The following is a 23899-nucleotide window of genomic DNA, read 5'->3' as shown; positions in this document are numbered from 1 at the left end:
AAAAAGAAATGCATAGTCCAGGCTGGGTACAGTGGCTCATGCCTGTAATCCCAGCACTTTGGGAAGCCAAGGCGGGCAGATCACCTGAGGTCGGGAATTTGAGACTAGCCTGACCAACATGGAGAAACCCCGTTTCTACTAAAAATACAAAATTAGCCGGGCATGGTGGCACATGCCTGTAATCCCAGCTACTCAGGAGGCTGAGGCAGGAAAATCACTTGAACCCAGGGCGCGGAGGTTGTGGTGAGCCAACATCGCGCCACTGCACTCTAGCCTGGGCAGCAAGAGTGAAACTCCGTCTGAAAAAGAAAGTTTGTTTTGCCGGGTGCGGTGGCTCATGCCTGTAATCCCAGCACTTTGGGAGGCTGAGGTGGGTGGATCACCTGAGGTTGGGAGTTCGAGACCAGCCTGACCAACATGGAGAAACCCCATCTCTATTAAAAATACAAAAAAATCAGCCAGGTGTGGTGGCGCATGCCTGTAATCCCAGCTACTCGGGAGGTTGAAGCAGGAGAATTACTTGAACCTGGGAGGCGGAGGTTGCAGTGAGCTAAGATTGTGCCATTGCACTTCAGCCTGGGCAACAAGAACGAAACTCTGTCTCAAAAAAAGAAAAAAGAAGAAATGCACAGTCCAGGTCGGGCACAGTGGCTCATGCCCTATAATCCCAGCACTCTGGGAGGCCAAGGTGGGTGGATCACTTGAGGCCAGGCATTAGAGACCAGCCTAGCCAACATGCTGAAACCACGTCTCTACTAAAAATACAAAAATTAGCCAGATGTGGTGGCACACGCCTTTGGTCTCAGCTACTTGGGTGGCAGAGGCAGGAGAATTGCTTGCACCCAGGAGGTGGAGGTTGCAGTGGGCCAATATCGTGCCACTGCACTCCAGCCTGGGCAACAGAGCAAGACTCCATCTTAAAAAAGAAAAAAAAAAGAAAAGAAAAAGAAATGTATAGTCTGAAATGCAAAGTCTGGCTGGGTAGGCAGAGCTAGTGAGCTGACAGTAAATAAGCTACAGTGTGGACTCTAAATGCAATCATTAATTTAGGTCTTTAGCAGGAGAGAGAGGACTTGACCTGTGTCTTCCAAAATGAGGAGGGGGACAGATTTCGGTAAGTAGAGCAGAATGAGGGCATTTCAGAAAAGGAAAAACATTTGGCTACCAGCTGTAAGGGGACATGAAATGGTAGATGCCTGGGACATGGTCACCTGCCCGAGGAGCAAGGGAGTAATAAAACAAACCCAGCATGAGATACCATCATCTGAAGCAATTTGTGGCAGCATCTCTCTCTTTGGTTACCACACCATCATCTCATTACTTCACCAAGCTGAGTGCCTGAGGAATTTTCCATATTACTAATGGGGTCGCAAAAAATCTAGTGTTTCCTATTCAGTGAGGGCTGAAGTTGGGAAAAATAGGAAATCTTCTTGATTATTTTTTCCCTTTGGAAATTAGGGGACAAAACATGGATGATGTCATGGTTTTGGTGGATTCAGAAGAGGAGGAGGAGGAGGAGGAAGATGCTGCAGTAGAGGAAGAGGAGGAAGCACATGAGAGAGAGGAGTTGCCAAAAGAAATACCTAAGCAAGACCACATTCACAGAGTGACCGCCTTGGTGAATGGGAACATAGAACAGATGGGAAATGGATTCCAGGATCTACAAGGTAAGCTCTTTTTCCTTAAACAAATAAACAGAAAACAAACAAAGGCATGTTGGCTCATGCCTATAATCCCAGCATTTTGGGAGGCCAAGGTGGGAAGATCACTTGAGCCCAGAAGTTCGAGACTAGCCTGGGCAACATAGTGACACTCTGTCTCTACAAAAAAAAAAAAAAAAAAAAAGAAAGAAAGAAAAATTAGCCAGGCATGGTAGTGTGCACTTGTGATCCCAGCTACTTGGGAGGCTGAGGCAGGAGGATCGCTTGAGTGTAGGAGGTCCAGGCTGCAGTGAGCTATGATCATGCCACTGCACTCCAGTCTGGGCAGCAGTGGGACACCTGTCTCAAAAAACAAACAAAAAAACAAAACAAAACAAAAAAGCCCACAAACCTCTGAACTGCAGTGAGCTTCTCAGCAGGAAATCTCTAAGGGGTGAGTTTGGTTTTTTAAAGGCTGGGGAAGATAGCTAAACTTTAGTCTAGAACCTGAGACTACTGTCAACTACCAACATGAAAATCAAATTGACACACTCTTATCAAGGTCCTGGTCTAGGGTAGGCACAATATTGGCATTGTGGGAGAATAGAAAAGAGAAACTGTTAGCGTCTTCATGCAGGGGCTTTACAAGACCAGTTCAGACCGGGTGCAGTGGCTCACGCCTATAATCCCAGCATTTTGGGAGGCTGAGGTAGGTGTATCATTTGAGGTCAGGAGTTTGAGACCAGCCTGGCCAACATGGTGAGACCCCCCCCATCTCTACTAAAAATACAAAAATTAGCTGGGCATGGTAGGTGCATGTAATCCCAGCTACTTCGGAGGCCGAGGCAGGAGAATCACTTGAACCCGGGAAACGGAGGCTGCAGTGAGCCGAGATTGAGCCACTGCACTTCAGCCTGGGTGATAGAGTGAGACTCTGTCTCAAAACAAAACAAAACAAAAAAAACCAGTTTAGGTGAACAAACTAAAACCCACAGGGGAAATGGAAACAGGAGCAAGACTGAACCAACACTTTGAGAGAGCAGTAGAAGAGCTGCTGCAGAAAGATATTTGATTAATTGCCTGATGGACAATATTGAAAAATTATAGGCGTGGTGGCTCATGCCTGTAATCCCAGCACTTTGGGAGGCCAAAGTGGGCGGATCACTGGAGCCCAGGAGTTTGAGAGCAGCCTCAGCAACATGGCAAAACCCGTCTCTACTAAGAGTACAAAAAATTAGCTGGGTATGGTGGCATGTACCTGTAGCCCCAGCTACTTGGGAGGCTGAGGTGGGAGAATCCCCTGAGCCTAGGAAGTTGAGGCTGCAGTGAGCTGAGATCGTGCCACTGAACCAAAAATTATAGGACCTCAGAGAAAGATAAGAGCCTGGAGGGGTGCACTGGTCAGGGGAAGCTTTATGGAAGAGGTGGACATGAAGCAAGGCTTTAGGACAGCTGAGTTGGAATAAGCAGAAAGGAGAGAGGGTGTTTCAGGTGAGGGCAGGGGCGTGAGCAGAGGACATGAAGGATGGCTGGTATCAAGCATGCCTAGAGGTTTTGAGTGTAGAAAACAGGTGAAAAGGGGAAAACACACCCTACCCCACCTTCTTCTCCATGAGATCCCATTCTGTGACTCACCAGGAAAGGACTAGAAATCACTGAGATGATTGATGACTGATGGTTGAAATAGAATCACACTCTGATTACAAAGCATTGGGTTTATTTCCCCCCTGTGCAGATGACAGCAGTGAGGAGCAAAGTGACATTGTTCAAGAAGAAGATAGGCCAGTCTGAAGAAGAGGATGATCCATGGTTGTCTTGCTCTGAAAGCTTGGAAAGCTACACTGAAGATGAGCTCTTCATTCAGCTTTGACTCGACCTGCACCCCTGGCCGGGGCTTGCACTAGCAACATTTGGGTCTCAGCAAAAAACAAAACCAAGCGCACACATCTTTCCTTCCATTTATTGAAAAACGTTGGTTTGATTTGCTCTAAGTTTTCCCAATGATGTTTAAAAGCTTTGAGAAGTAAGGCTGCTTTGGTGTCTGAGGTGCCACTTCTGCTGTGAATCCTGGCTTTATCCAGGTTGATTTACTGTGATAGATGCTTATTTGGAGGGAGCAGAGGTCAGGGAAGCGCTGGGTCTTGGTGCCTTTTGCCACTTTTTGTTTTTTTTTTTTTTTGAGACCGAGTCTCCCTCTATTGCCCGGGCTGGAGTGCAATGGCACGATCTCGGCTCACCACAACCTCCACCTCCCGGATTCAACCGATTCTCCTGCCTCAGCCGTGCCACCATGCAAATATCAATTCCTTGGAACAGGTGAAGTTCCAGGTACCAATGCCAATCAGAGGAAGGCAGTTTGATTCAGGCTTTGGAGTTAGAAACACCTGAAGTCGAATCTGGGCTCTGTTGCTTCCTTCTTTCATGGGCTAGGGCACGATTCTTTACCTGTCTCTTGGCCTCAATTTCCTCACCTATGAAATAGATGAGGAAATTGCTCACTTATTGTCTCGTTCGGAAAGCTTGGAAAGCTACATTGAAGATGAGCTCTTCATTCAGCTTTGACTCGACCTGTACCCCTGGTGGGTGCTTGCACTAGCAACATTTGGGTCTCAGCAAAAAAACCAAGCACACACATCTTTCCTTCCATTTATTGAAAAACATCTTTGTAAGATCCATTCATTGAAAAACGTAATCCATTTATTGAAAAACATCTTTGTAAGATCACCTGCTAAATATGAAAACCTGACTTGAATTTGTACTATTTAATATTGCGTATCTGCTCTAGTGGGCAGGACCTAGGGCTTAAAGGGGAACTTCCTTTCTCCAGTTCTAGGAACTGGGACTCTAAAATGAGAAGCTGGTTGTCTGAAGTAACCCTGCAGGTGTGGTTGGGGAAGGTCTGTTTTCTTGGATGAAGGAACTAAACTAAGCAAATCAGCACTGTCTTAACCATTTTTATTTCCCTGGAGATAGAATTCTTTTAAAAAGAGTTAGGGAGCTGGTAATAGCAAGTGCCTTTCATTATAACCACATTTTGCAGAGCTTCATATTTATATACAAGCCTCCTAGGTGATACACTATTAGCTTGCAGACTTTCCTATGCTTCATTTCTCCTGTTGCTTTCAAAGAAGGCAGGAGACATGTTTAATAACGGAGTATCTGGTGATAAGAACTGCTTGGGCAAACCAGCTCATCTGGACTGTTTCTCAATCTTGGAAATGGGAAGAGGAAAACTTGTTTCCTTCCTGCTGCTTAAGGATATTCTGAGGGTACACTGATCAGTAACACTAAATTTGGAATGAAAATACCATGTGATGAGTTTAGCCTGCTGATGCTTCCAGTAGATCCTTGTATAGTTTCAATATTTAAGTTTTCTGATTTCATATAAATTTCTTAAAGTCAAGGATCTTATAAAGGTGCAGTGGATGTTTGCTAAATATGAAAAACTTACTTGAATTTGCACTCTTTCATGTTGCGTATCTGCTCTAGTGGGCCGGACCTAGGGCTTAAAGGGGGACTTCCTTTCTCTAATTCTAGGAACTGGGACTCTAAAATGAGAAGCTGGTTGTCTGAAGTAACCCTGCAGGTGTGGTTGGGGAAGGCCTGTTTTCTTGGATGAAGGGACTAAACTAAGCAAATCACTAGAAGTATGCCCTGTCCCCTGCTCAGAACATTGGGGAGCTCAAGAGTGGGCTGCAATGTGCACCCCTCAGGAATAGCTGTGAATTGCAGTTCTACTGGCTTTTGGCTTTTTGTCTTTTGCTGCAAGGCACCCACGTACTTAACCATTCTCAACAGTGTAAATCAGTGTCATTTTAGAATGAGATACTCAGCTTGCTTCTAAAGTCACTGAATACTGAGTGAGTCTCTCCTTTAGAGTCTTCGGCAACCAAATTCCAGAATTGAAGAGTCTACTACTCAGAGGCAACAAGATTAAAAAAAGAAAACACAAAAACTGTTGAGGTGAAAAAAAAAAAAAAAACCCTCACTGGGAACACAGAGAATGTTTTGTAAGATCACTGGGATATTTTCCACAACTTCCTCTTCTCTTGCACACACATCTGTTGATAGGAAATATTTGAGGGTTTTTCCACTATCAAATGGGAGCTTCATGGTCCTGGTGCCAAACACTATAAACCTTTGACCAGCTGAGCTGTGACTGCCGTCACATATCTGAGTCCTGTGTGCACATTAATATCCTGGATCAGGTAGAATCCAGGTCTTCAAGTTTTAAGGATTTTTGAAGAATTCAGGCTTCTTTAAGACGATCCATGCCCAAATCCACAAGCTTGTTGACAGTGGATTACAGTTTGTGTGGCAAAGTCCGAGTTGTTACACTGTGCTTTAAAAAAAAAATCTTATCTGCATGTATTGTTAACGTAGAGACTGTGAGATCTATTTATCAGGACCAGGAAGATAAACACTTCAGGTCCATTGCAACTGACTTTTTTCTTGTTTTTCTCAAAACCTGGTGGACCCCAGGAAGGGAGCCTCCACAATTCTGTGGCTTTGATATTGGCTCCAATTCTCACAAGCACATACAAGCCCCATAATTGCCGCAGGAAAACACAAGATGGAAAATTGCAATAACCCATGCACTGAGACTTAGAAAATCATCCTTACTAGGTAAAATGTATTATGATGCAATAAGGGCCAACTGATATTTCTCACGTTGGGACTGGCCAGGAACTGCTGCAAAGAAAAAAAACAGCTCCTTCTCCATTATTTACATTTTAAGATGTGGTGGGGGGAGATTGGGAGAAATTAATTCTGAGGTTATCATATGCATTTTTTAAAAGATAATGGAATAAAGCTATTTTTAAGTAAGTGCTTTTGTGATCTTGATTGAGACCTGCTTAGTAAATTGAAAGACTTGGAAAAATGAACTTGACAAAAATTTTTTTTTACTAGCTTTTTAAAAATTGGTAACAATATTCTTCTCACCTCAGCCCCGCTTTTTTTTTTTTTTCCTCAAGACAGAGTCTTGCTCTGTCGCCCAGGCTGGAGTGCAATGGCAAGATCTCAGCTCACTGCAACCTCCGCTTCCTGGGTTCAAGTGATTCTCCTGCCTCAGTCTCCCAAATAGCTGGGTTTACAGGCGCCAGCCACCATGCCCAGCTAATTTTTGTATTTTTAGTAGATTGGGTTTGGCCATATCAGCCAGGCTGGTCTCAAACTCCTGACCTCAGGTGTTCTGCCCGCCTAGGCCTCCCAAAGTGCTGGGATTACAGGCATAAGCCATCGTGCCCTGCGCCCTTACCCTTTTATTCTTTTCCATGATGTGTACATAAAAATGAGGCCTGTAAAGACTCCAGGAATCGAAGGAATTTGGAAGACAAAAAATGGAGACTCAGAAAATTAGAGAAGAGAAAAGTGGGAGGGGGGAGGCTGGACAATAAAACGGGGGTCCTCAGGAGGCAGGAAATTAGCGATTAAATGGGAGCAGAGGTGGAGGAGGCCGACACTGGTGCCAGAGATAAAAAGTGGAGACCCAGAGGAAGGGGTGTGCTGGTCCGTTTTTAAAATTAGGAAGCATAAAAAATACCCAGTGGAAAATGAAGGGTGAGAACGGGGCATGCTAAAGTTAAAATGGGCGGCGAGGAAGGGACAGGTAGCCAGCGGAAAACGGGGAGACTGAGAAATCGGCAGGTTAAAAAAAAAACAAAACCGGCCAAGTGGGGTGAACAGGAGTGTAACCCAGGAGGCCAAAAGGGACACAAGAAGGAAGTACCCAGGGCTCATAAAACAGGGGCCTGGGTAAAAAAACCAAAACATTAAAACGGAGAGACCATGGCGAAAAAGAACCCGGGAACCTCAGTTACCGCAGAAAACATAGGTTGCGTTAGAAAGCAAAGAAGTTTAAAATGGAACCACTGCGATCCGGAGCTCTGGGACCAGTGACCGGGAAATGGAGAGGGCACTTGGAGGGAAGTGAAGAAAGGCGGGGAGAAAGGAATGAGAAGCGCGAGAGTGACTTGAATGAAGCTGACACCAAGAACCGCGGGAAGAGCTTGGACCCAAAGCAGGAAAGGGAAGCGCTCGAGTCGGGGCTAAAGGGAGGCATTTTGAGGACAATGAGCTGAGCTCAGTAAGAAATCCCCAAGCCACTGACACTACTGGGGACCGCACAACTAAGAAATGGGGTCTTTCAGGCAGGAATAGCCTCCATGATGACTCCTGCCCTGGCCCTGCAATGTTAGAAAGGGGGCGTCTGGCCCAAGCGAGCCATTTCTTGAGGCTATGCAGGTACACAGGGAGCAGCTTTCTCAGGGGGACGGGGACAGGAGAGGCTGTCGCAGTAGGTAGTTAAGGGGACAGTCTTCTTCCGAATCGCCCCTGCCCCGTTTTTTATCTCGTTCCCACCCCCACCCCGGTTTTCACCCTGCGCTCCTCTCCCCACTGCGCCGTTTTCTCCTCACTTCCCTCTCCCATTACCGGAGCCATTGAGCGGCCCCCCTTGTTTTACCCTAGCCTTGACCCTCGCCGCACCCCCCATTCTTATTCATGTCCTCCCCCAAGCCCCAGCACCCGGTTATTACACCTTCCTTCCACCCCCTCTCCCTCCGCATTTTCGCCTAAGCCCAGCTCTCCCCCAGGTTTCTTCTCGGCCCGTGTTCCCTCCACCCTATTTCTCCCGCCCCCATTTTTACCCGTTCCCCCCTCATCGGGCTTCGCATGGCTCCATTTTCACCTGCCCCTCCCCTCGACTTCGCTTCAGCCCCTTTGGTTCCCCTTCCCCCCACCGCCCTCAGTCCCCCTCTCTCCGTTTTCCCCGGATCGCCGCTTCCCCCGCTTGGTTTTTCCCTCAGCCTGGCTCTACCCACTCTCCAACACCCCCTTTTCCCCTGAGCCCGGCTTCCCCTATTCCGGTTTCTGTCGCTCCCCTTTCCCCGGTTTCCCTCAGCCCAGTTCCCCTCCCTCCCTTCCCCGGTTTTATCCGGCGCTGGTTCCCCTCAGGACCCCGCACAACCCCTGGGTTTTATCCCTTTCGCGCCCCACCCCGTTTCCGCTCACCTCCCCCCACCCCTGCCCCATTTTTATCTGGTTCGCGCGTCTTCCCCGCCCCCGTTTCCCCTCAGCAACCCCTGGGCTTTTATCCCGTCAGCGTACCGCCCCCCTGATTTTCCATCTTTTCCCTCAGCTGCCTCCCCACCGTTTTCATCCCGTCCGCACCCCCCCCTCCGTTTCCCCAGCGCCCCGCCCCCGCGCGTCTCCGCCCGCGCCCACCGCCATGTGACGGGAAGCAGCTGATGGCCTCTCCGGGCGGCGGCGGCGGCCGGGCCAGGGCGGGCGGCGCGGGGGCGGCATGAGGGCCCGCGGCCCGGGGGGCTGAGGCGCCCGCCGCCTGCCGCGGGGGCCGCGCGCGTCCTCCATGGAGGCCGGAGGTGAGTGGGGCCCGGCGGCCAGTTCCCGCCCGGCGGGGCCGTGGCCCGTTCTCCCCGGGGAGGGGGAGGCGACCCCGGGGCTGGCTCGGCGGGGCGGGGCGGGGGCTGGACGCGGCGGGGGCGTCCCGCCTGGGAGGTCCGCGCGGGGCCGGCGGGGGTGCGCGCCCGGCGACCAGCTTTGTTTCACTTTCGTTGTCAGTGGCCGCCACCCCGGCTCCCGCTGGCGACGGGATCGGGAAGATCGGGCTTCTGCGGGAGGAGATCCCCCGACCGGGACGGGGGGGCTCCTGGGTGGGGAGCACCAAGCCCTAAAACGGAGATCCCGAAGGGGGTGGGTGCCTCTGGGTACCCAGGTGCCAGGGGACGCACTCGCATGTCTAGATGGGAGTCACCTCTGCCCCTCACAAGCTGTGTGATGGTGACAGTGGACGAACCACAGAACCACCGCCAGCCACCCATGTCTCAGTTTTGTATCTGCAAAATGGGATAATTCTAGTACCTGCCTCGGAGGGTGGTTGGAACCCGGTAAAAATGGTGTCTGGGTTCCCTGTTGAAACAATCTATTCCCAGCCTCTCCCACTGGAGATTAATTCAGTGGAGGTGGGGCGGGACTGGAGATGCTGATCCCTGGCGATATGTATGATCAGGCAAGTTTAGGATACACTGATGGGTGAGGACCTTGCCTCTATTCTTGTTATCTGTCATCCCCATCAGAAGACAGCGTGGAAGTCAGGATATTGGATATACCTCAAACCAGCTCAGATGAACATTTAAATCTCAGTGGGAAAGGTGTGTCTCTTATGCAAGGGGAAAAAACCTCAAGACGCATGCACGCCTCGGCCCTCTCCCCTCCAACGACCTTCCCTCGGAATCCCACCTGTATAGAAACTTGGGATAGATTTAGAATTGATTCCTGGAGTCCCAGCTCTTGAAGGACCCGAGTTTAAATGCAATTTCCTTAGGAGAAATTTTCAGAACGGGGTCAAGGCCCAGGGCTCAGAATTTGTTCCAGAACTTCATTGTAATCTTGCAGCCAAGTTCAAGCTTCATCCTGGTCTGGAGAATTCTGATTGCTGATGGCTTGTTATTGTGGGTGGGAAGGTTGAAATCTGGATATTCCCTGGGGTGGTGTTACTTTTTAATTTAGGAAATGACATTTCTTTGTTTGCTGAAGTCAGGCATTGAGTTAAAGGCAGCTCTCTCCCCTTCCCATCTAGATAAGGGCTTTCTTTTCAGTGAGTGTGTTACCCGGAGAATTCTTTTTTAAAGGGCCCCTACTGTTTGTGTAGATCCTATGTGAATCTTTTTATAGCTTCCGTTTCATTTCCATTGCCTCCTTACAGTTCAGTGTGAAAGCAATCTGTAGCTGGCCTCCCTTTTTAACAGAAATCTGTTTCCAGTTCTGGGATTTTCCTAAAGATTGACAACTTCGTTTTGAGGGTGTGGGCAGGGTTGTTGAGAGCTGCCAAGTTACTGTACAAAAAAGGCCAGAGTTTTAACTTCTTTTCAAATGGAATAAAGCCCATTGTAAAGGAAATACAATGGGCAACAGTTGAAATCTTCAGAGCAATGGTTAGAATTCATTTATTCATTCAACAAATATTTGTTGAGTGTCTACTATGTGCCAGGCACCCTCTAGGCTAGCCCTGACCAACAAAAGTTTAATGTGAGCTATGTATGTAATTTAAAATGTTCAAATAGTCACATTAAAAAAGAAAAAAGAACTAGGCGACAATTTAAAAACTCTTTCAATCCAACATGTCTAAAATATTAGCGCTACATGTAATCAAATAAATTGTAATGTTTTAGATTTTTTGTGTGTGCTAACTGTTCAAAATGTGTTGTGTATTTTATAGTTTCAGGCCATCTGAATTCTGACTTGCCACATTTCAAGTGGCTGGTAACTACATGTGATTTCCCTATTAGACGGTGTAGCCCAATAGCAGTGAACTGGCAAGTTTGGGTGCGCTGAGAAAGAGATAGACAATAAATATGTAAAAATGACAGGCAATCAAGAAAATATCAACCAAATGTGCTAGGGTGGCTCACGCCTGTGATCCCAGCACTTTCGGAGGCTGAGGTGGGCAGATCACTTGAGGTCAGGAGTTCAAGACTAGCCTCACTAACATAATGAAACCCCGTCTCTACTGAAAATACAAAATTAACTGGGCGTGGTGGTGCATGCCTATAATCCCAGCTACTCAGGAGGCTGAGGCAGGAGAATCGCTTGAACTAGAGAGTGGGAGGTTGCAGTGAGCCGAGATCGTGCCATTGTACTCCAGCCTGGGCAACAAGAGTGAAATTCCATCTCAAAAAAAAGAAAAAGGGCCGGGCGCGGTGGCTCAAGCCTGTAATCCCAGCACTTTGGGAGGCCGAGACGGGCGGATCACGAGGTCAGGAGATCGAGACCATCCTGGCTAACACAATGAAACCCCGTCTCCACTAAAAATACAAAAAAATTAGCCGGGCGTGGTGGCGGCGCCTGTAGTCCCAGCTACTCGGGAGGCTGAGGCAGGAGAATGGCGGGAACCCGGGAGGCGGAGCTTGCAGTGAGCCGAGATCGCGCCACTGTACTCCAGCCTGGGCGACAGAGCGAGACTCCGCCTCAAAAAAAAAAAAAAAAAAAAAAAAAGAAAAAGAAAATATCTAAGTGATGGTTATAAAGAAAATAAAATGGTTAAAGGAAAGTGAATGGTGCCAGGCGCATTGGCCCAGCAGTTTGGGAGGCCAACTTGGGTAGATCACTTGAGCCCAGGAGTTTGAGACCAGTCTAGGCAGCATGGCGAAATCCCATCTCTACAAAAAATACAGAACTATAGGCATGTAGAATGCGGCTGCAGTCCCAGCTGCTGGGGAGGCTGAGGTGGGAGGATCATCTGAGCCTGGGGAGGTCGAGGTTGCAGTGAGTCATGATCGCGCTACAGCATTCCAGCCTGGGCGACAGAGCAAGACCCTGTCTCAAAAAAAAAAAAAAAAAAAAAGGAAAATGAATGGTCACTTTAGATGGTGAGGCCAGGATGGTCTCTTGAGAAGGCGACCTGAGGACTAATCCCTGAATGATAAGATGGAGCAACCGAGGAAAGCTTTTGAGGCCGGTGGAATATCTAATGTACATGTCCTCCTGAGACAGGAAAAATCGCCTAGCTTCCTGCTGGCTGGGGTCATAGCTTTCATCTCTGTGTTAAGGCTAACTGCTTTGCCTAGAAGAGGCTTATAATATATACCTTTCCACTCAGCCTGATTGTCCAAACACATCCCATTGTTTAATTAGCAAACCCTGATCCAGGGCCAGGTGTGATGGCTCATGCCTGCAGGAGGATCGCTTGAGCTCAGGAGATCAAAACCGGCTTGGTGAACATAGCCAGACACCCATCTCTACTAAAAATTTAAGTTAAAAAAAAAAAAATTAGCTGAGTGTGGTGGTATGCCCCCGTAGCCCCAGACACACAGGATGCTGAGGCCGGAGGATCACTTGAACCTGGGTGGGAGGTTGAGGCTGCAGTGAGCTGTGATCAAGCCACTGCACCCCAGCCTGGGTTTCAGCATAAGACCTTGTCTCAAAAACAAAACAAAACAAATATATATGTATGGTATACTTGAAATTTGCTAAAAGTGGATTTTAAGTGTTCTCACCACACAAAAATAAGTATGTGAGGTAATGCATATATGGTAATGAGCTTGAGCCATTCCACAATGTATACGTATATCAAAACATGTTATATGCCATAATATGTATGATTTTTATTTATCAATTTAAAAAAGAAGAGGCCAGACGCGGTGATTCACTCCTGTAATCCCAGCACTTTGGGAGGCCTAGGTGGGCAGATCACCTGAGGTCATGAGTTTGAGACCAGCCTGGCCAACATGGTGAAACCCCATCTCTACTAAAAATACAAAAATTAGCCAGGCGTGGTGGTGCATGCCTGTAATCCCAGCTACTCAGGAGGCTGAGGCAGAAGAATCACTTGAACCCAGGAGGCGGAGGTTGCAGTGAGCTGAGATTGCGCCACTGCACTCCAGCCTGGGCGGCAGAGTGAGACTCTGTCTCAAAATAAAAAAAAAAAAAAGGAGAAAACAAAGAAACCCTGATTCATAGGCCTTTTCACCAAGAAGGGTCTGCAAGTACCATACCAGATGAAGCTAGATCCCCCACCCCCAGCTGTGTTTTGTTTGTTTGTTTTGTTTTTAAGTTCTGCACTAATTAGGGCTTTCTCTCCCTGTAGCCAAGTTTAGTTTGGGCCCAGACTCCAAGAGACAGGAGTTACTGAGTTTGTTCTTCTTTTAGCTCCTGGATTCTTGAACCTGAAATAGTAAGAGATTAAATCCCTAAATCACAGAAATAGAGTGTGAATTCTAAGTAGGGGTTGTGTTTAAGAAGCATTTCATGTGAAGTGTTTGGCATAAGCATCATCAGAGTTTAAGGGGCTTTATTTATTTTTTTTTTGGGGGGACAGAGTCTTGCTCTCTCGCCCAGGCTGGAGTGCAGTGGTGCAATCTCTGCTCACTGCAACCTGTACCTCCTGGGTTCAAGTGATTTCTCCTGCCTCAGCCTCCCGAGTAGCTGGGACTACAGGCGCCCGCCACCATGCCCGGCTAACTTTTGTATTTTTAGTAGAGACGGGGTTTCACCATGTTGGCCAGGCTAGTCTCGAACTCTTGACCTCAAGTGATCCGCCTGCCTCGGCCTCCCAAAGTGTTGGGATTACAAGCATGAGCCACCATGCCCGGCCAGCTTTATATTACTTTTTTGTTTAAAGAGTTATACCATATGTATTTTTTAGACAAATATTTACTTACTGCCTGCCCTCCACCAGGAACTCTGCCAGCTCTGGGAATAAATATACAAGGTTCCTGCTCCCTGGAATTGATGTCCTAGTAGAGGGGAGACAGATGGCAATCAAATGGTGATAGGGCTGTAAAGAAAATAAAGTGAGGGGTTGTGAAGGAGGTTGACAGGGGTCAGAAGACTCTCTAAGCAGTTGTCATTTGAGCCAGACCTGAATAAGAATAGATGCCAGCCGAGGAGAGGCATTCCAGATGAAGGGAATGGTTGGTGCAAAGGCCTAGGGTCAGAACTAATTGAGCATTGGCAGAGGGTAGAGAGAAGGGCAATGTGTTGGAGCCAGGGGCAGGGAGAGAAGTACAACCCAGGGAGGTTCAGATTATGCTGGATTTTGAGGGCAGGGTGAGTAGCTAGAGCTTTATTCTAACAGTGAAACTGATCACTCTGGAGGCAAGGAGAATTGATGGTGCAGGGCTAGAGGGGAAGCAGGGAGAGCAACTGGAAGGTTGCCTACTGAGCCAGGTGGGAGATGGTGCTGCATGGATGAGAGTAGAGATGGAGGGGGGTTAGATTTGGCAAGTCTTTTGGAAACAGACTTCATAGAACTTGCTAATGGATTTGGTTTGGGAGATTAAAAAAAAAAAAAGATCAGGCATGGTGGTTTATGCCTGTAATCCCAGCACTTTGGGAGGCCGAGGTAGGCAGATTGCTTGAGTCCAGGAGTTTGAGACCAGCCTGGCCAAGATAGCAAAAACCTGTCTCTACTAAAAATACAACAATTAGCTGGGTGTGGTGGTGCGTGCCTGTAATCCCAGCTTCTTGGGAGGCTGAGGCATAAGAATTGCTTGAACCCAGGAGGCGGAGGTTGCAGTGAGCTGAGATCGTGCCATTGCGCCATTGCAGTCCAGCCTGGGTGACACAGCGAGACTCCATCTCAAAAAAAAAAAAAGGGGGATAATGTAGAGGAAGTGAACCAACTGTGAATGTTATCAGGATGGGAAAAAAAAAAAAGAAATTTTCATTCTGGTCATTTGATCCAGAACTCCTGGTCTCAAGCAATTCTTCCACCTCTGCCTCCCGGAGCGCTGGGATTACAGGTGTAAGCCACATCCCAGGCCATCCAGGTCATTTGAAAATGTTTCTCTAGATCAGTCAATGTCATTTAATACTTGACTGCATCTGGGTTTCTTAGCCTCAGCATTGTTGACGTTTTGGGCCAAATGATTCTTTGCTGGGGGCTGTCCTGTGCACTGCAGGGTGTTGAGCAGCATCCCTGGCCTCCACCCACTAGACAGCAGTAGTAGCATCTCCAGTTGTGACAACCAAAAATGTTACTGCCAAATGTCCTCAAGGGGCAAAATAGCCCCCAGTTGAGAACCCTGGGTCTATACAAATAGCTATACACATGTGATTGTATAAATAAAACTATCACACATACAAATGTACAGATTTCTAGGAGGATTTACCTGGGTCTATACAACGAGCTATTTACACAGACCATATATATATATAAATTTCTTTCTTTCTTTTTTTCTTTTCTTTCTTTTCTTTTCTTTCCTTCCTTTCTTTCTTTTCTTTCTTTTCTTTCTTTCTCTTTCTTTTTTTTTTTTTTTTTTTTTTTTTTTTTTTTTTTTTTTTTTTTTGAGACGGAGTCTCGCTCTGTCACCCAGGCTGGAGTGCAGTGGCCAGATCTCAGCTCACTGCAAGCTCCGCCTCCCGGGTTTACGCCATTCTCCTGCCTCAGCCTCCCGAGTAGCTGGGACTACAAGCGCCCGCCACCTCGCCCGGCTAGTTTTTTGTATTTTTTAGTAGAGACGGGGTTTCACCGTGTTAGCCAGGATGGTCTCGATCTCCTGACCTCGTGATCCGCCCGTCTCGGCCTCCCAAAGTGCTGGGATTACAGGCTTGAGCCACCGCGCCCGGCCTTTCTTTCTCTTTCTAGAGATAGAGTCTTACTATGTTGACCAGGCTGGTCTTGAACTCCTGGCCTCAAGCGATCATTCCATCTCAGCCTACCGACGTGCTAGGATTATAAGCGTGAGCCACCGTGCCTGGCCAGACCTAATACATTAAAACCCAGATCTACACGTAGAACCTCTGAGAATGAATATTCTCTTTACAAAGGCTTGATATGATTTATTAACATTCTATTTAAAGACAGAAGTTTCAGCAACGCATACCTATTTTATATAACAAGATATACCTATGTTACTATTTTCCTATAAATGCATATACCAGAATTTATTTATTTATTTATTTATTTATTTTTTTGAGACGGAGTTTCACTCTTGTTGCCTAGGCTGGAGTGCAATGACGCCATCTTGGCTCACTGCAGCCTCTGCCTTCCACCTCCCGGGTTCAAGCAATTCTCCTGCCTCAGCCCCCTGAGTAGGTGGGATACAGGCATGTGCTGCTACACCTGGCTTATTTTGTATTTTTAGTAGAGACGGGGTTTCTCCATGTTGGTCAGGCTGGTCTCGAACTCCTGACCTCAGGTGATCTGTCCGCCTTGGCCTCCCAAAGTGCTGGGATTATAGGCATGAGCCTTTTTTTTTTTTTTGAAACAGAGTCTTGGTCTGTCACCCAGGCTGGAGTGCAGTGGCGCAATCTCGGCTCATTGCAACCTCCGCCTCCTGGGTTTAAGTGCTTCTCCTTCCTCAGCTTCCTGAGTAGCTGGGATTACAGGTGCCCGCTACCATGCGTGGCTAATTTTTTTTTTTTTTTAAATGTATTTTTAGTAGAGACGTAGTTTCACCATGTTTGCTAGGCTGGTCTTAAACTCCTGTCCTGAAGTGATCCACCTGCCTTGGCCTCCCAAAGTGCTGGGATTACAGATGTGAGCCACTGCACCCGGCAAAAATATTTTATAAATATACACATATGCATCTCTACCATCTGCTTTACTGAATCCAAGATACCATGGATTGTATTATCATCATGTATAACTGAGAAAAAAATACTACCTATTTAACTATGAAAAGTCATTGATTGTAAGATACATCCTGATTTCAGCAAGGTCAAAATGTAGATGTATAAAGATGTGTCTTAACATATATGAAATATGAGTTTTAAAAATGAGTATCTATCTGGTAACAGCCAGGGTCAAAGTCTTCCACATTCCACATTCCTTGTGTGGAATGCACACATCAGGAACTGACCTCATTCAGGATGGAAGCCAGTTTTTATATTAGTAAGTATCACAGTCATAATGGTCAAAAAATTCATTCTGAAGGCCTTTAATTTATGAGCTTCCTCAGCCATTGAGAATCTTCCACCGGAGTAAAGAACTGAACTAGGAACTGTGGGTCAGTCAATGAAGAAGCTCCAATCTGGTGCCTACTCTTTCAGAAAATGGTGTGTTAGGTCCTGGGAGAAACAAAGATGAAATGATCTGGGTGTTGGAACAAGGTATTTAGACACTGATAAGGAGGGCCGGGGGCAGAGGGAAATTGGTTACATAAGAGAGAACGAAATAAACAAGGTGCGACTTATTTCCGTTTTGATAGTGTGAGATCAGGGTACGCTTCTTAGTTGTGAATCTAGGTGGGATTATTACTTTTTCTTTCTTTTTTGTTACTTTGAGAAGCTAGGGATTCTCATAAGCAAAAGTGGGTCCAGGTGTGAACGTAAATAAGCCCCTTGCATGTTAAGGAGATTTTGTGGCCAGAGTGTGGCCTGCAGGGAGGGGATAAGGGAAGGAGTCTGGACCGATGGGCTGGGGCAGATGGCATGTGGTGGAAGGCCTGGGCTCAGTTGCCTTTATGATGTAGGCAGGTGGGAGCTTTCAAATGTATTTGAAAGAAATGATGTGATGGTATGTGTATTTCAGCTTTAGCAGCGTCTCTAGGGGTAGGAAGACCGATCAGGAGACTGTAGCAAAAGATCTGGGCAAGATGAGATGAAGGTTTAACCCCGGACAGAGGATGTGGAAGCAGGAGAGATGGGGAGATGGAATCCATACTTCTGAGTGTGAGGAAGCAGGGCAAGGACTGAGCGTTTTTAGCCTTGATGATGGGGAGGATGCAGGCGAGTGAGAGGGAGCCTTTGAGTTTCATATATTCCTTCTTTGACAGCAGCAGGTTCTTTTTTTTTTTTTTTTTTTTTTTTTTTTTTTGAGACAGAGTCTTGCTCTGTTGCCCAGGCTGGAGTGCAGTGGCGCGATCTCGGCTCACTGCAAACTCCACCTCCCGGGTTCACACCATTCTCCTGCCTCAGCCTCCCAAGTAGCTGGGACTACAGGCGTCCGCCACCACACCTGCCTAATTTTTGATATTTTTAGTAGACATGGGGTTTCACCATGTTAGTCAGGATGGTCTTGATCTCCTGACCTCGTGATTCGCCCACCTCAGCCTCCTAAAGTGCTGGGATTACAGGCATGAGCCACCGCGCCCGTTCCTAGCAGCAGGTTCTTTTGAAGAAAACTGAAATGCGTTGGAAGGCCTTGCTATTTTGGCCCCATAATCAGCACTATCTAGCATATTCCTGGTCTGGCTATCTCTCCACTTTCCTCCCCTTCAAGTATTCATAGGAAAATGAGGCCTCCATTCACTGAGTTCACGGGCACAAAGGTTACTGTGAGTCATGGTTAACCAGCAGTGAGGAGTGCCAGGATTGAGTAACCATGGTGGAATGTGGCCTGTGGCTGCTGTTATTGCCCTGGGTCATTTAAGTGACAACTCCCTCTGGGAATGGATAGTGTCGCTCTTTGCCACAGGGAGACGGTGGCTTTCCTGTGTCTGGGTGGTCAGGGAGCAAGGGGGTGTGTATTCGAAGCATGTTGTCTCCTGCCCCAGAGGAACCGCTGCTGCTGGCCGAACTCAAGCCCGGGCGCCCCCACCAGTTTGATTGGAAGTCCAGCTGTGAAACCTGGAGCGTCGCCTTCTCCCCAGATGGCTCCTGGTTTGCTTGGTCTCAAGGACACTGCATCGTCAAACTGATCCCCTGGCCACTGGAGGAGCAGTTGTAAGTGTTCTCTCACTGGGGCCCCCATCCAGCGCGTTTCCAAACACCCCTTGTTCTTTTGCCATCTCCCTGCCCGAGAACCAGAGAGAGGGAAGGTGGCTCATGGTTCAGGAATTGATCATGGGGGTTTCCAGAGCCCCAAGTTCTGTATATGTGAAAGTCAATTCGGTCAAGATTATGTTAGCCCCAAGTTGGCTTTTTTTTCCATAGCTTTTTTGAGATGTAATTTATATACCACACAATTTGTCCATTTAAAGTATACAATACAATGGCTTTTAGTCTATCTGCAGAGTTGTGCATCCATCACCATCATCAATTTTACTTTATTTATTTATTTTTTGAGACAGTCTCTGTCTCCTAAGCTGGAGTGCAGTGGCGCAATCTTGGCTCACTACAACCTTTGCCTCCTGGGTTCAAGCGATTCTCCTGCCTGCCTCAGTCTCCTGAGTAGCTGGGATTACAGGCGTACACCACCATGCCTGGCTAATTTTTGTATTATTAGTAGAGATGAAGTTTTGCCATGTTGGCCAGGCTGGGCTAGAACTCCTGACCTCAAGTGATTCACCTGCCTCAGCCTCCCAAAGTGCTGGGATTACACATTTCTCCCATGAGCCACTGCACCCAGCACATAATCAATTTTAGAATATCTTTATTTCCTCAAAAAGAAATCCTGTATCCCTTAGCTTAGATCCCCTAACCCCCCTGCACTCTCCAGGCAACCACTAATCTACTTTGTCTCTCTAGATTGACCTATTCTAGATGTTTCCTATTCATGGTTCATACAACACGTAGCCTTTTTTGACTAGCTTCTTTCATTTTACGTAATGTTTTCACAATTCGTCTGTGTTCTAGCATATACTAGTATTTCATTTCCTTTTATTGCATCATATGGAGATGACAAATTTTGTTCATACATTTATCAGTTGATGGACATTGGGTTGTCTTCATGTTTTGGTTGTTACAAATAGTGCTGCTGTGAACATTTTTATAGAAAACTTGTGTTTTCTATGTTTAACTATTTGAGGAAGTGTCAGACTGTTTTCCAGAGTGGCTACACCATTTTACTTTCCCACCAGCAATGGATTCAGGTTCCAGATTCTCTACATCCAACCCTTGTTATTGTGTGTCTTTTTTATTATCCTAGCGGATAGCCATCCTAGCGGTGTGAAGTGGCATTTCATAGTGGTTTTGATTTGCATTTCCCTGATGGCTACAGATGTCAAGCATCTTTTCTTTTCTTTTCTTTTCTTTTTTTTTTTTTTTGAGGCAGAGTCTCTGTTGTTCAGGCTGGAGTGCAGTGGCATGATCTCGGCACACTGCAACCTCCACCTCCTGGGTTCAAGCAATTCTGCCTCAGCCTCCCAAGTAGCTGGGACTACAGGTGCACACCACCGCGCCCAGATAATGTTTGTATTTTTAGTAGAGACGAGGTTTCACTGTGTTGGCCAGGCTGGTCTCAAACTCAGGTGATCCACCGGCCTTGGCCTCCCAGAGTGCTGGGATTACAGGTGTGGAGCCACTGCACCTGGCGGAGTATCTTTTCAGGTGCTTACTGGTCCTTTGTATACGTTGTTTGGATAAATGTCTACTCAGAGCCTTTGCTCGTTTTTGTCTCTTTATTAGCAACCAAGTTTATTTTATTTGATTTTATTTTTTGAGACAGAGAGAGGGTCTTGCTCTCTTGTCCAGGCTTGAGTGCAGTGGCTCAGTCACGGCTCACTGCAGCCTTAATCTGCTGGGCTCAAGCTGTCCTCCTGCCCTAGCCTCCCAAGTAGCTGGTACTACAGGCGCACCACCATGCCCGCTCAACTTTTAAATATTTTGTAGAGACAGGGTCTCGCCTAGGCCTGGTCTTGAACTCCTGGCCTCAAGCAGTCCTCCTGCCTCAGCCTCCCAAGTAGCTGGGATTACAGGCGTGAGCCATGGCGCTTGGCCAAGTTTAGTTTCTGATACTAGTTTTTCTTTCTTTGGGATGGACAAGCCCCGGTGTCAGAATGCTGTGAGCTCCCATTCAGATAGTCCAGCATCTGTATGTTTTCATTGGTCCCAGGGCAACTCTATGTCTGTATTCATTCATTCAGCCAGCCTTGGTTGCATAGGTTCTTTCTTTTTGGTTTTTTTTTTTTTTTAGACGTAGTCTTGCTCTGTCGCCCAGGCTGGAGTGCAAGGGCGCAATCTTGGCTCACTGCAATCTCCGCCTCCTGGGTTCAAGCAATTCTCCTGCCTCAGCCTCCTGAGTAGCTGGGATTACAGGCATGCGCTACCACCTCTGGCTAATTTTTTTGTATTTTAGTAGAGACGGTGTTTTACTATGTTGGCCAGCCTTGGTTGCATAGTTTCTTTGCGTAACACGGAGTTAGGGACTGAGAGTCCTGAGATAAATCAAACATGGCCCTTGCCCTTGAAGCTCTCATTTATTTTGCTTTAAGCATTTTTTATAAATAACATTAGATTTAAGGTTTTTATAAGTTGGATATGAAATTTGCATTGATAAAAGGGAATGTTGACAGGAGTTTGTTGAGATGGGTACTCTGCATGCTGCTAGGGTTGAGGGGGATAAATCTGTGCAGTTTCTGGAAGGAAGGCTGGCAAAATGCATCAAAGACCTGAAAAATGTTCTTTTGGGCCGGGCGCGGTAGCTGATGCCTGTAATCCTAGCACTTTGGGAGGCCCAGGCAGGCGGATCCCTTGAGGTCAGGAGTTTGAGACCAGTTTGGCCAACATGGTGAAATCCTGTCTCTACTAAAAATACAAAAAGTTAGACAGGTGTGGTGGTGTGCACCTGTAATCCCAGCTACTCAGGAGGCTGAGATAGGAGAATCGCGTGAACCTGGGAGGCGGAGGTTGCAGTGAGCTGAGATCGCGCCACTGCACTCCAGCCTGGATAACAGAGCAAGACTCCATCTCAAAAAAAAAACAAAAAAAAGAAATCTCAGAAATGGTGTCATCTATTTATATACACTGATCTTCATTATGAAATTAGTTGTATATTAAGAAAATTGGAAACAGTTTGAAATCCAGAAATGAGAGGATGGTTAAGAAAATTTTACCATTTCCATATGATATTTTTGCAGCCATCAAATTTTGTCATGTGTTTTTAATCAGAGTTTTCAGTTCCTTCTGTGGTCGGTTTAATGATAATGCCAAGGTCATACATTGTTTACTAATTCCCCACTTGAAATACAAGGGATGCTCCTTTAAGACTTGACATATAAGTACATTTACTATATGAATTTATAGTCTGCTTTTTTTTTTTTTTTTTTTTTTTTTTTTTTTTTTTTTTTTGAGAGAGTCTTGCTCTGTCATCCGGGCCAGAGTGTACTGGCGCATCTCGGCTCACTGCAACCTCCGCCTCCTGGATTCAAGCGGTTCTCCTGCCTCAACCTCCTGAGTAACTGGGATTACAGGCGTGTGCCACCACACTCAGCTAATTGTTTTGTATTTTTAGCAGAGACAAGGTTTCACTATGTTGCCCAGGCTGGTCTTGAACTCCTGGCCTCAAGGGATCCACCCACCTTGGCCTCCCAAAGTGCTGGGATTACAGGCGTGAGCCATTGCACCTGACAAAATCACATATTTTGAAGAACAGTATTCTGAGGAAATGTTTGCAGTATGAAGCTTATTGAAAAAAAAAAGAGGCTATATGGCCGGGTGTGGTGGCTCACGCCTGTAATCCCAGCACTTTGGGAGGCAGAAGTGGAAGGATTACTTGAGGCTAGGAGTTCTAGATCAGCCTGGGCAACATAGCAAGACCCTGTTTCTACAAAAAAAATTTAAAAATTAGCCTGGCGTGGTGTCACATGCATGTGGTCCTAGCTACTCAGGAGGCTGAGATGGGAGGATCGCCTGAACCCAGGAATTAGAGGCTGCAGTGAGCTCTGATCATACCAGGCCACTCCATCCTGGGCGACAGTGAGATGCTGTCTCTTAAAAAAAATAAAAAGCAGTTTGTAAAACCATGTATGCAGTATGATACCAGATTTGGCTTTTTTTTTTTTTTTTTTTTTTTTTTTTTTTTTTTGAGACGGAGTCTCTCTCTGTCGCCCAGGCTGGAGTGCAGTGGCCGGATCTCAGCTCACTGCAAGCTCCATCTCCCGGGTTCACGCCATTCTCCTGCCTCAGCCTCCCGAGTAGCTGGGACTACAGGCGCCCGCCACCTCGCCCGGCTAGTTTTTTGTATTTTTTAGTAGAGACAGGGTTTCACCGTGTTAGCCAGGGTGGTCTCGATCTCCTGACCTCGTGATCCACCCGTCTCGGCCTCCCAAAGTGCTGGGATTACAGGCTTGAGCCACCACGCCCGGCCAGATTTGTTTTTAAAAGACGTGTATATACACAAAAATTTATAGTGAGATGTTTAGAATGGTGGTGTTAGGATTATAGGTAATTTTTACTTTATTTGTCTCATTTTCACATTTCTCCCATGTTTCTCTTCTATTTTTATTTATTATTTTTATAATTTAAAATAATTGGGTTTTTTGGGGGGCAGAGACAAGGTCTTACTCCGTCACCCAGGCTGGAGTACAGTGGCATGATCATAGCTCAATGCAGCTTTGAACTCCTTGCCTCAAGTGATCCTCCCTCAGCTTCCTAAAGGCGTAGCCACCACACCCCGCCAACAATTGCTATTTTAAAAGTCTTTTAAAAGAGAATTTGAGGCATTTATATTCTAGTTAGGGTAGTTTTACATTTTTAAAAAATCATATTATGTAGTGCTTTTGATATTGAGCAAATAATTGATATTAACCAAATAATTATACTGCTTTTTGAAATAAAGTTTTTAGAAACTTTAACTTCAGTGAAGCTAAATTCTGCCAATGAATCTGTCTTGCCTCATCAGCCCTTTCCCATGATACGATCCCACTGCGTTTCATGTAACTCATCCCTTGATTCATTAGCAAACTCAAAGTATTTGTTAAGCATTAGGCCAGGATACCCAAGACCTTAGTTCCAGTTCTGCCCCTGATTTTGTGACCCTGGGAAAGTTAATAACCCATAAAATGGAGATTTTAGTATCTCTTTCTAGAAAAATTAAATTTAGGATATTAAAATGAAATGATAAATATGCCTTAATTCTTTTGGAATAAAGTAGCTACAGGTGTATTCCTTAATTCAAATGCAGAAATTAGGGC

At 46.5% G+C, this 23899-nt stretch overlaps 3 protein-coding genes across 4 annotated transcripts in view; 2 read left to right on the top strand and 1 right to left on the bottom strand.

Annotated features, from left to right (window-relative positions):
• VSIG10 (V-set and immunoglobulin domain containing 10) overlaps window positions 1–6467 on the top strand; it is a 47429-nt gene extending 40962 nt beyond the window's left edge. The window contains exons 8-9 of the mRNA XM_050748018.1: window positions 1459–1667; window positions 3376–6467. Coding sequence (XP_050603975.1) covers window positions 1459–1667; window positions 3376–3431 — 265 coding nt within the window. The 3' untranslated portion in view covers window positions 3432–6467. The remainder of the gene's footprint in view (window positions 1–1458; window positions 1668–3375) is intronic.
• SUDS3 (SDS3 homolog, SIN3A corepressor complex component) overlaps window positions 1–23899 on the bottom strand; it is a 1028644-nt gene that overhangs the window by 363493 nt on the left and 641252 nt on the right. The gene's annotated exons all lie outside the window — the stretch shown is intronic.
• The window catches only part of WSB2 (WD repeat and SOCS box containing 2), a 28500-nt gene continuing 13455 nt past the window's right edge, over window positions 8855–23899 (top strand). Inside the window, exons 1-2 of one of the 2 annotated variants that reach the window (XM_050748074.1) lie at window positions 8855–9025; window positions 18602–18770. In XM_050748074.1, the coding sequence (XP_050604031.1) occupies window positions 9013–9025; window positions 18602–18770 (182 nt within the window). In that variant the 5' untranslated portion in view covers window positions 8855–9012. Of the gene's footprint in view, window positions 9026–18567; window positions 18771–23899 lie in introns of those variants that run through there. The other variant, XM_050748073.1, reaches the window with a different exon arrangement.

Source organism: Macaca thibetana, chromosome 11 (assembly GCF_024542745.1).
Source record: "Macaca thibetana thibetana isolate TM-01 chromosome 11, ASM2454274v1, whole genome shotgun sequence".
Classification (NCBI taxonomy): Eukaryota; Metazoa; Chordata; class Mammalia; order Primates; family Cercopithecidae; genus Macaca; species Macaca thibetana.
Note: the sequence above shows the minus strand (reverse complement) of the source record. Positions and strands in the feature narration are given on the sequence as shown.